Source organism: Leuciscus leuciscus (genome assembly GCF_965113295.1).
Source record: "Leuciscus leuciscus genome assembly, chromosome: 25".
NCBI lineage: Eukaryota > Metazoa > Chordata > Actinopteri > Cypriniformes > Leuciscidae > Leuciscus > Leuciscus leuciscus.
The window spans coordinates 26,769,867-26,782,131 of NC_138724.1; the positions used below are offsets into that span (position 1 = coordinate 26,769,867).

The 12,265-nt window shown below is 36.3% G+C and overlaps 1 protein-coding gene across 1 annotated transcript in view; it reads right to left on the reverse strand.

The window, feature by feature from the left end:
- Nucleotides 1-1,051: 1,051 nt before the first annotated feature.
- Nucleotides 1,052-12,265, reverse strand: part of pnpla2 (patatin-like phospholipase domain containing 2) — an 11,385-nt gene continuing 171 nt past the window's right edge. Inside the window, exons 1-9 of the mRNA XM_082159129.1 lie at nt 11,921-12,265; nt 10,880-11,112; nt 10,593-10,658; nt 7,091-7,303; nt 6,548-6,608; nt 5,425-5,604; nt 4,656-4,788; nt 3,355-3,477; nt 1,052-2,220 (exon numbers count right to left, since the gene is read on the reverse strand). The exon at nt 11,921-12,265 is cut by the window's right edge and continues 171 nt beyond it. Coding sequence (XP_082015255.1) covers nt 1,926-2,220; nt 3,355-3,477; nt 4,656-4,788; nt 5,425-5,604; nt 6,548-6,608; nt 7,091-7,303; nt 10,593-10,658; nt 10,880-11,112; nt 11,921-12,107 — 1,491 coding nt within the window. The 5' untranslated portion in view covers nt 12,108-12,265 and the 3' untranslated portion in view covers nt 1,052-1,925. The remainder of the gene's footprint in view (nt 2,221-3,354; nt 3,478-4,655; nt 4,789-5,424; nt 5,605-6,547; nt 6,609-7,090; nt 7,304-10,592; nt 10,659-10,879; nt 11,113-11,920) is intronic.

A 12,265-nucleotide genomic window follows, 5' to 3' on the forward strand; every position in this document is an offset into this window, starting at 1 on the left:
AACTTTGAAGTTGGCTTGAAAAAAACCTTTGCCAGAAAGTTTTAACAGCTTTGAGGGTTTGGAGGTTTTCAGTTTGTAATAGTTTTAAAGTTGTAGTTTAGTAGTTTTAAAAGCTAGCTAGCTAAGACATACATACAGACAGACAGACAGACAGATAGATAGATAGATAGATAGATAGATAGATAGATATGAAATATTAGATATAATGTAACTGTAAACGAGTGTAATGAGCCTCTCCAACTGTCAAAATTTTTACTTTGACAGTCTTGATCATTTGAACATTTCCGTCAATGTAAGTCTATGGTATTTTTCCGAGTTTTGATCATTTTTAGGAAAAACGTTAGTTGGATCAGTCCGAAAAGATATAGCTAGCACAAGTAAAAACAGTCTGAATGTCTAGTCTGAGTTTGGTGGATGTGGCTTGAAAAGTCTAGGAGGAGTAGCATTTATACATTTTAGTCTAAGAAGAAGAAGAATAAGTAGTAGATCAGTAAGTTGTCTTTTTCATGCTAACTTAACAATAAAAGGCCCAAAGAACTGGAGTGTTCATTGAAACGGATTATCCGAATGAACCGATTCACTCAAATGAATCGGACCCCCCAATAGTATATCAGACCGGAGAGAGAGGAGGAGAGGCGCAACAGGAGGATCAAAACGCGCCCTCTGCCGGTCACGAAGGGAGTTGTGCGCAAGTTCATCAGCCAATAGAAACGCAGGGCCATGATGACGCAGTAAACTCCCACGCACTTAAACTTGACCGTCTGTCGGAGATGCAGGCGTAGCGGATAGCTATTATTTACCTATAAAAGTCAGAAGATCTTTGCAAACGTTCCCCAGACACGTACAGTTTGGAAAAGCAATGAAAAATATATGACAAAATGAAACAAACTCCTAAAAATAAATGTCTGATGGCAAAGGAGAACCTTGCTTTTGTGCCATAGATAGCAGAACCTTTTTTTAAGTAAAAAAAAAAGAGACAAGATTATTCTTTGCTGAACCTAATATCCTGTTAAAAATTAAGAATCATTATTTTAAAAGTGTACATCTGAAATAAAGCAGAAATACAGTTGAATTTTATGTCAAAAACGTTATTAGGTCTGTTAAAAACATGCATTAGAATACTAATGACTTGATATGTGAGCACAAGTGCAGATTAGGAGGTGTACTTTACTGTCTGGCTCACACTAAGAGCCAAATCCCAGATTTTGAAGCATTTACAAAAGATTAACAGATTAGTTCAGTCCAGCACTAACCTTAATCTGTGTTTGGCAACCATTTACAAAAACCGACAATCAATAAGGCACAAACCATACAAAAAGTAGCAAGAAACATGCTTTTTAACACACAAACACATGACAGTAGAGTACAGTACGGTAGCAGCATTGATAGTTGCATTGCCAGGGCATATGGTCACATGTTTGCTTTTAATCAGTCTACATGCAAAAACCTTCAGACATAAAGAGTAGATCACCTTCAATACAGATCGCTTTACTTTTTCAGGTTCGCAACTGAGAGTCACACACCCGCGCCGAACCTCCTTGGCTCCTTCAAAACACAAACACTGATGAACCAGGACACGCAACACCCATCCAAGGACGTTCTGAGAGGAATTTGAACATTATATTATGTAAAAAAAAAGCTTAAATTGTCCCAGGAACATTGATGAAGTTGCACTCTGAAATGCAGAATTTCTTCCAGATAATTTTCTCAGGCTGTGAATAAATATTCACAGTTCTCAATTTGCTTTTTTTTTAATTCAAATTCTCATAATTGTCTCGATTCAGAATGTGCTCTTCACATCAACAGCTTCTCACAGATAAAAATTTGCTTTATTTTTGCTGATGCATTCTGAAACGCTTGACTCATAAGTTCCTAGGCATCATCACAGTGCATTGTGGGATATAATGGTCTTTCAGGCCCAGAGGTTAAAGCAGCAGACCGGCGTTCGGGGCTCCGAGAGCACGCATGGTAAGACCCTCCATCGCTTCTTGGTGGCTCTGTGGCTTCTGGCTCTGGGCCGAACTGGTGGTGAAAGACCCTCGGAAGTCCAGGTTGACGCAGAAAAGGCCTGGCAGGAGTTGGCGCTGGTACTGGTCCAATCGCACCATGGCGTCCAGGACTGTCGAGCTGCCCCCGTAGACCCAGCCTGGCAGCAGACGAGCCGCACTAAAGCTGGCCGGGACTGACTGGGAATGTTTCAATTCCAGCTGATATGAAAAGCTGAGAGAGAGAGAGAGAAATAACTGCTTCAGATTATATTTTTAGGTCAGTATGTTTGAGAATGTTGTGTATTAATCAGTGCCTGTTTTTCAGTTAATGAGTGTAAATTTGGGAATTTGATTTGAAATGACAGAAATTTGCTATTGGAATTCTGAGAAGTTTCATTAGTCAAAGTAAAATGGGAAAAAATGGTGTTCTATCACTATTTTTGTGCTGCTTTCCTGTAAAAAAAAATTCTAAAAATCCTAAAAGATGATGAATAGGAAGTTCAAAAGAACAGCATTTATCTGAAATAGAAAGCTTTTGTAACATCATACACTACCGTTTAAAAATCTGTCAGTAAGATTGTTTTGTTTTTAAAAGAAATGAATACTTTTATTCAGCAAGGATGCATTAAATTGATCAAAAGTGACAGTAAAGACATTTATAATGTTACCAAACTTTCTATTTCAGATAAATGCTGTTCTTTAAACTTTCTATTCATAAAATAAGTTTTTAACATTGATAATAACAATCAGAAATGTTTCTTGAGCATCAAATCATCATATTAGAGTGATTTCTGAAGGATCATGTGACACTGAAGACTGGAGTAATGATGCTGAAAATTCAGCTTTGATTACAGGAATAAATTACATTTGAACATATAATCACATAAAAAATAGTTATTTTAAATTGCAATAATATTTCACAATTTTACTGTTTTTGCTGTATTTTGAATCAAATTAAGAAGAGACTTCTTTCAAAAACGTAAAACAAATTGTGCAGATCCCAAACTTTTGAATGGTAGTGAACATGTCTGACAATAGCTAGTCAAAAACCTTGTAATACCATTTGAGCGTGATTTTGATCAAATGTTAATAATGTGTCTGACCCTATATAAAGCCACAATATCAACTTTACCAACACAGTGTTTAGGTCACTAAACACACTAAAGTCACTAAACTGTCGAAAAATATACATCACTACATGGTTACGCAATGCACAAAGCTTTTTGTGGTTTCCAGAAAGAATAACTATTGTGATATACCTATTCCATTAGCATGATCTAATCTGTTTGGCATTGATCTTCAGGTGTTCCTGCCCTCTGTGAGTCTGTGCATGTGTGTTCATGTGTGTGTGTGTGTGTTCTCTCACCGAGCCGACACCTGCTGTGACATGCTCCTCCCTGCGTGTGATAAAACACCCTGCAGCAGCTTCACTGTCTGATCCTTCATCCAGCCCACGTCCTCCTGAATATCTGGCATCCACTCCAACAGTCTGAGAGAGAAAGAGAGAGAGATATCAATTACATGTATTTCATATCAAACTGACAATCACCAGTGTAGATGGATATCATATAATAGTATACAATTTCATGGTATAAGTAAGGGATGATGTACATCTAACCGGTTGTTATCTCAGAATAAACCCAGACAGGGTGATGAGGTTGCATTCGCCAGAAGGGGTTTATTCTGCGATAACAACCGGCTGGATTACATTATCCTGCTTATTATTACACGGCTACTTGCCACATAAGTAAATAATTAGAGACGAAATATTGATCCGAGTTTTATTAGCTCTTTAAACGCAAAGTTTTCGCGGAGAGAGCAGTTGCTAACGTGGCAAGTTCAAACTAGACGGTACGGTACAGTCATACCACTTATTACACAGCATTTCGCCACATAATTAATTATGGAGATAAGAGATACTGATTTCAGATTAAACTGTTTTAAAATCCTACCTGTTTGTATCTTATAATCCAACAGTTTACAAAACAATCCCAGCTAGCAAAAAGACGTCTATTAGACGTTGAATAGACGTAAATCTTCAACGCCTAATTACGACTTTTCAACGTTGAAAACAGGCCGATCTTCAACATCTTGATGAAATATGTAAAACTCTTTACATTTATTTGAGATAATAATGAACATAGTTTGTTTTTTCTCCGTTTTTTTAGCATGTATAACAGACTTATCCTGTCTTTGATGATCAGTTGAAAACACGTAGTCAAACAGTCCGGCCGAAACTACTTAGTTGAAATCACGTCATAAACCAGTCCAAGGCGGACCGACTTATTTTCAACCATATTTCAACGTTGAAAGACGGTAATTTGTTTACTGGGAATAGTCACAAAATGGCAGCAGCTGCGTTTGTATGAGACAAGAGAGAACGAGTCCACAATACTGGATGGCATAATTAAATAACTCTACACAAAATATTGATTTGACTGAGTTTTAATATTTTATTAGCTCACCAAATACAAAACTTACACGAAGAAAACACGTTCCTAGCAAGCGTATAGCGCTGCTGACTTCAGTAACCCAGATGAGCCTGCGTTATCTGTTTTCAGCGGTTGTTATGTGGGAATAACTTATCGCTGGATGGCACGATTGACCAATCAGAATCAAATATTCCACAGAGCCGTGTAATAAATTGAAATGATCAAACTTCTTTACCTGATGCTCATTGACAGAGCTGATTCCAGGGGAAGTGTGTATGGTAACAGGATAGCAGATGCCATTCTGACAGGCAACATGTTGCTTAGCGACTGCAACAGGCTCCGCCTCTCCCTACAGGCCTCCACTAGCGCTGAAGAGACAACACAAAGACAGTGAACACAGAGTACCACACCTAACTCATTACAGAGACATGAAGAGGTACTTCAAAGAATACCATAGCAGTTCCTTGTTTTTAATTTAAAGGTGTAGTGTGTGATTTTTAGCGGCATCTAGTGGTGAGGTTTTGAATTGCACCCAACAGAAGTTACGGTGGCCGACAGGAAGTGATGTCGTCGTCTGAGACAGCAGAGAGTAGCCAGTTAAGCAATGAGGTTTCTTTACAAAGATGAAGTAAGAAATTAGGTTTACTTAATTATTCAGTAAAACGATATATTATTGCGAATATTATTGTTACTTGTTCATCATTGTGTCAGTGTTTTATTGGCTGACTTTAGCTAGCTTTTGTGCACGAAGAACAACATGACGAAACGTGTTTGTCCGTTCAGGGCCACTGTAGAAACATGTCAATGTAAGGGGACCCGCGGTGTGTGTAAATAGAAATGGCTCATTCTAAGGTAATAAAAACACAACGCTTCATTATGTAAGGTCTTTATACACCACTGAGAACACAGTTACGTATATGATATTGCATTTCTGTCAACAGATCCTCCTAAATATTACACAATGCACCTTTAATCCATAATCAAGTCCTGTTATCTGTCAATACCTTTATGTAATCTAGGAGGCAAGTGTTCATAGATGTGTTCCTCGATGCTGGAGAGATCTTGGGCCTCTGTTTCTCTGTCATCTCTGCTCTCTGACTCTTCATCATCCTCACTATCAGAGTCTTCCTCGGCCTCTGCAGCTACGGCTAGCATGTGGTGTGGACCTCGATACTGTAACAGACCTGAAACAAACACACACACACACACACACATTGAGGGAAAGATGATAGGGATATATATATTTATATAACTTTATAATATTTATATAACTTTATATACACAGTATATACAAGTTATACAATTACATACATTAAAATATAAATATATATAATATAAAAATATATACATTAAATTGAACTGTGTGTATGTATATATATATATATATACACATTTGAATAAATATATGTATAAATAAAATTAATTTAAAAAAAAATCCCATATATAATTATAACTTTATTTATAATATAAACATAATAATTACATAATTGAATTAAAATATATATAAATATAAAGTGTGTGTATATATATGTGTGTGTGTGTGTGTGTGTGTGTATAAAAATCTACATCATTACATTAAAATATATATAAATATAAATTAAAGTGTATATATATATATATGTGTGTGTGTGTGTGTGTGTGTGTGTGTGTGTGTGTGTGTGTGTGTATACAAATCTACATCATTACATTAAAATATATATAAATATAAATTAAAGTGTATATATATATATACTGTATATGTCTACACACTTTTTTTGATAATCCACGGAAAGCATCAATTGAATTTTTTTTATTTAATTCTAATATATTATAAAAATGTAAAAGTGCAAAATACAGTCTCATGACCAGATCTGTTATATCAGCATTGGTCACTAGAGGTCTCTCTAACACCAGTCAAGCTCTCAGAATCTGTCCGACTATCCGCTTCATTACAGAGATGATAAAAATAATCTTCACCAACACAGCTGTGAGCCAGCACAGATAATACATGCCATTCCATAAGCATCGCATCATAACTGTAATACCTGCCCATATCAGGACTGAATAACCGTTCTGCTTCATTTAGTCCTGGATATGCTGACATAAAAACACAAATCTGATTAACTGAAACATCTAGAAATGACTCACCGTTCTTCTTAAGGAAGTGTAAAGCATCTTTGTATCCCTGCTTGCACATATGCTTCATCACCTGATGAAGAGAAAAGCACTGACGTGAGCAAGCACAAGATTTATATCATTCTGACAGTCAGTGTGTATTTTTAGGCAATTTCAACAGGGAACATCCAGCAGAAAGTGTTAAATGAACACCAGAGGTGTGTGTGTGTGAGTGAGAGTGTGTGTGTGACTGAGTGTGAGTGAGTGAGTGTGTGGCTGTGTGTGAGAGTGTGTATGTGTATGTGTGTGTGTGTGTGTGTGTGAGTGAGTGAGTGAGTGAGTGAGTGAGTGAGTGAGTGAGTGAGTGTGTGTGTGTGTGTGTGTGTGTGTGTGTGTGTGTGTGTGTGTGTGTGTGTGTGTGTGTGTGTGTGTGTGTGTGTGTGTGTGTGTGTGTGTGTGTGAGTGAGTGAGTGAGTGAGTGAGTGAGTGAGTGAGTGAGTGAGTGAGTGAGTGAGTGAGTGAGTGAGTGGAGTGAGTGAGTGAGTGAGTGAGTGAGTGAGTGTGTGTGTGTGTTACCATTGGATCAGGTGGGAAGAGAGCTCTGGAGACCCTGTACAGGTTGGCCAGTGTGAACTGAATGGATGTGTTGGTGAAGCGGAGCTCATGCATGTTGGTTGAGCTGATGTCTCGAGGGCAGATGTCACTTTCTCCTGAGAACGGAGACACCGTGATGGTGTTCTTCAGCTCGTACTGGGGCAAATTATCACTGATGCCACCGTCCACATACCGCTGAAAGACAAAGAGAGATACCTTTGTTTTCATCTTTATCCTTTTAAATGGCTCAATTAATTCATTATATTTTCCTAATGTTAGTTCTTTTTGTTAAACTTGTTGCTTCCACTGTCTTACCTAGCAACATCCTAGCAACGCGCTAGCAAACACCCAGAACACCAGAACAACCACTTAACAATGCTCTAAACATTGTTTACCGGTAATTTTATTTCATTTAATTGCAGAGTACATCTAACCAAACTAAAGCATCTATTTAACACAAATAAATAAAGAAGGTAACTAGATGCTATTAATTACAGTATTATTTATTATATAGTAATTACAGCTCATTTGTGAGGAAATAGTGCTTACTTGTCTTCAATTCAATTTAGTTCAATTCAATTGAATTTAATTGCAGAGTGCATCTAACCAAACTAAACAATCTATTTAACACAAATAAATAAATTAAGTAGGTAACTAGATCATTTCTTTCATTACAATAATATTAATTTGAAAATAGTGATTGGAAATAGTGCTTTAATTTAACTTAATTTAATTGTAGAGTGCATTAGAGTAACTAAACTAAACAATATATTTGACAAAAAGAAAAGTAAATACATAAAGAATGTTAACAGATGCTATTCTGCTTATTTTGCTCCATTTCTCACTGAATGCAAAACTTTGGTAATTCAATCGCACAATATTTGACATGCCAATAACGATCAATAAACTGAAATGGAAAGAAAACATAAAATTGTGAATATTAAACCATGAAAACAGATTCAGGTTTTGCTGCAGAACAGTGAAAAGAACAGCAGCTTCCAGAGCGCTGCATGGCAGTCTTGTGAAATTTGACACAACACACACACACACACAAACACAGACGCATTATTTAGGATTCTTGTTGGCAAGCACACACAGCCAACGCACATATGCAAACATACACTAATCCCGTCCTACACACACACACTGACTCATTCACTGGCACAGTCCGCAGGGAAGGCGAGCCACGTGCCAACTGCACAAACACTGACTTATGGACACCAGCTCACTGATCTTACTGATCTGACATCAGCTTGAACTTTTACCTTTCAATGACTAATTACAGAGCTGCCGTTTAAACACACGCACTTCCACTGTGGGAAACATTTCATCTATTTCAGATGCAGAACATTGGCAGCTGTTTTAGGAGTGTCAAATGAGACTCTGAATGAGAGATTGTTTCATAAAATGGTTCTTGTGCCGCAAAATAACAACCATTAATAAACATACAAATGAATGGAAAGAGGAGTATATCTCAAAACAAAAAAAAACATTATTTTCATGATAATTAACCATATATACACTTCAAATTTCCATTACTATAATGCGAGAAAAAACAAAACATGGTCAACAGTGACTGATTTTTATTTTATTTTTTCCAGTAAAATGAATGTACTATGTTTTAGTTCAATATTTTTTTTATTTACTTTTTTAGGGGATTTTATGGTACTAAAATTATATTTATGGAATAGTTATGATCCATTTATTAACTATTAATAGCGCTTTGAGCATAGACCTGAAAATGTAAGTTCTAACTCTTAAATCATAGTTATAAATCTTAAATGCTTTAGAGCACAGACTTAAGTTCGATCTCTTATTTAAAGACCACACTTGGCAGATTATTGATTATTGTTGAAAGAGTGAAAGTAAAAAAAAAAGTTATAGAATATTATGAAACTGCATTAAAATACTGTTTTTAATATTTTATATGAAATATATATTTTCCAAAACATGTTTTGCTCTAATCAAAACAAGTTGTGTTCCAAATTTGAGGTTATCTCAAAAAATGAGCTTTCAGGAAGATTTTGTTTGTGCGCAGTACCAAGTGTTTCCACTAGATTCGCTTCCCATCCGTTTCCATTATTGACTGTGAACAATATTTCAATAAAGAATTTTATTATCCTTATTTTTTTCGTACCATTACGAAAATGTTTCCAAAGTTAAAAAGTTACATATTTAATTGCAATGATAATAATGTTTTTTTTATGTGACCTGAGCATTTTTTGTGAGATGCGCTCAAAAATGTATAGGAAGTGGAAAAACACACTAAGAAAAAGAGAAAGCACTGCTCAGAAACACAAACACAAAACTCAAGGAAAACAAGACAACTAGAGCAAAGGTCACCGATCCGACTAGAGGGGAAATGAAAGAAAGTAAACCCTCCTGAAAAATAAATAAACAAATACCACTATTTATCCTGGCACAACATCTGAATCCAGATGAAAACAACACCGTTCTTTACACAACCATCACTCAATATAGAACTTCCCCATTTCCCAATGACACACAACTTTTTAAAAACAGAAGTAATAGTTACGCAAGATTTTAAATATTTTAGCAACATTTTAGAGAGATTTTACCCTAATTTAGTGGTGTTTATTATGTCAAACGTCACTATTGCTCATATTAAGTGATTTAAACAAACCCATAACCATCAGTAATAAACATCAGCATGTAGATTGTCCTGCACCATGCATTCAGTGAATAAACAAATAAGTATCAGTAAATATGCTCTGAATTTGATCAATAATACAGTAAAAACAGTAATATTGAAACAATTAAAATAACTGTTTGAATATATTTTAAAATGTAATTTATTCCTGTGATCAAAGCTGAATTTTCAGCATCATTACTCCAGTCTTCAGTGTCACATGATCCTTCAGAAATCATTCTAATATGATGATCTGCTGCTCAAGAAACATTTATTAATTATTATTGTCAAAGTTGAAATCAGCCATGCTGCTTCATATTTTTGTAGAAACCGTGATAATTGTTTTCCAGGTTTCATTGATGAATAGAAAGTTCAATAGAACGCAAAACAGAATTATTATGGAACATTATAAATGTCTTTATTTTCCCTTTTAATCCATTTAAAGCTTCCTTGCTGAATAAAAGTATTTATTTCTTTAAAAAATATTAAAAATCTTACTGACACAATCTTTTGAACAGTCCTGTAATAACTTAATTCTAATTAAATAAACTAAGACTTGAATAGACAGTGTGCAGTTGCTTTGAAAATATTAACATTGTAACTGAATTATGACTGCATAATTTTCATTAAAATGCTATTTTGATGTGTTTTATCTTTTTAATAATGCAAGAAACAAATCCGCTGCGTTTCTGTTTAGTCGACCAGCAGTAGGACTGCAAATGTAGTGACATACACACATGCTTGCACAAATCTGAGTGAGCACAGAAAGGCTAATCATATCGCAGTTGTAAATAATTATTATGGGTAATAATTATATAATGACTGGACACTCACCACTCCCTGCAGGGTCGGCGGGATCAGGCCACAGTACACGGGAATGTAAGTACTGCATATGCACGCCTGTACATATAAGAACAAGGGATTTGGACATGAATCCACAATAATACTGTGTGATCTAATTCAAAACCATGTGCATTTACTGTAAACATCTTGAATTCATGATTGTTTACAGCTGGGTGTTAGAAGGTCATGTGAGCTGATTATCACTAAATCTACTGCAGTGTGTTGATTATAAGTGCTAATGAAGATGTGTTGGTGTTTGAGTGTGTGTGAGTACGCACTTGCACGAGTTCCTCATTGCTGTTGAAGTGTGAAAATAGCACGTTTTCTCCGTCCGTCACGCGGGTGAGAGAGATGCCCAGGCGGCCGCTGGCCCTGGTGTAGCTGTCGGGGGGGAGCGTGCGGTGAAGCATGTTTCGGATGATCTTCACCAGGTTGAAGGAGGGGTGCATGGGCCCTAGGAAGCGCTTTCGGGCTTCTTTAGCCACGTCAATGATGTTGGCTCCCGCCTCTCCTGTCACAGGACCAGAAAGAGAGCAGTCAGTGATCACAGTGACAGGTGGATGTTGTGTCATGAGTCACAAGTAGTGTAATCTTTGACACAGATACCACAGATGGTACACTAACAAATAAGGACCATAGTATTGTATTTTGCATAAAGACAATGAAGCGTTTGCATTGTGACATTATTTTTATGATAAATAACCACATTTTCAAATCAAACTCTATTTACTGTAATGCGAGAAAAAAATTATTATATATTATTTAATTGGAAAAATATTCATTTTTAATGGAAATAATGTTCTGACATATTTTTTTTATGATAATTAACCACATTTTCCAATCAAACTCTCAGTGCTGTAATGTGGAGACAAAAGATACAATGTTTTAATAGTAAAATGTTGTCATGGTGATACCATGGTATTTTAAACATGTACCATGGTAGTACCAACGTCATTTTGAAAGTGCTTTCCAGAACCATAAAATGTCATGGATGGTAAATCTAAAAATACCATGGTATTACCATCTGGCTCCGTCAAAGTACGTTTTATGGTATTTAAATGGTGCCCCCAATCAAATAATACCATGCAATATATATATAAACATGTCCATGAAACAAAATAAAGCAATGTAGAGGTATCATGGTCCAGTGATAGTATACCATGGTGATACCATGGTATTATGAAATACACCAAGGTACTAAAAATTCCTGTATTTACATGTTGTAAGGGTAAGAGTCCAAAAAACACTGAATTACCATGACAATAAGTACTTTTCCTTGTTAATGCTTTATTAGGTGTAACATATAAATCTGTGTTTACCCAAACAGGCCCCGCTGACCAGCGCAGAGGCCGTGAGCGCGCCCGCGCTCGCTCCGTAAATGTGACGCGCATTCTCCACCAGAAACGGCGCGTGCTCCTGGAGACAGCTGGCCACTCCGATGTGATAAATACCTAGAAACCCACAGCCAGCGAAAGAAATATTCCACGGAGAGTCGAGAGGGAACATGATTTTTCCTCTTCTGGAGAAAAAAAAAAAAAAATCTTCAAATAAAAGTTAGTAAATCCCTCTGGTTACTTTCGTTTACAGTCTTTCACGCGCTTGACGCACCGCGGACGATCCATGCATGACATTAGAGTGAGCTTCTAACGTTTGGGTTATTATAA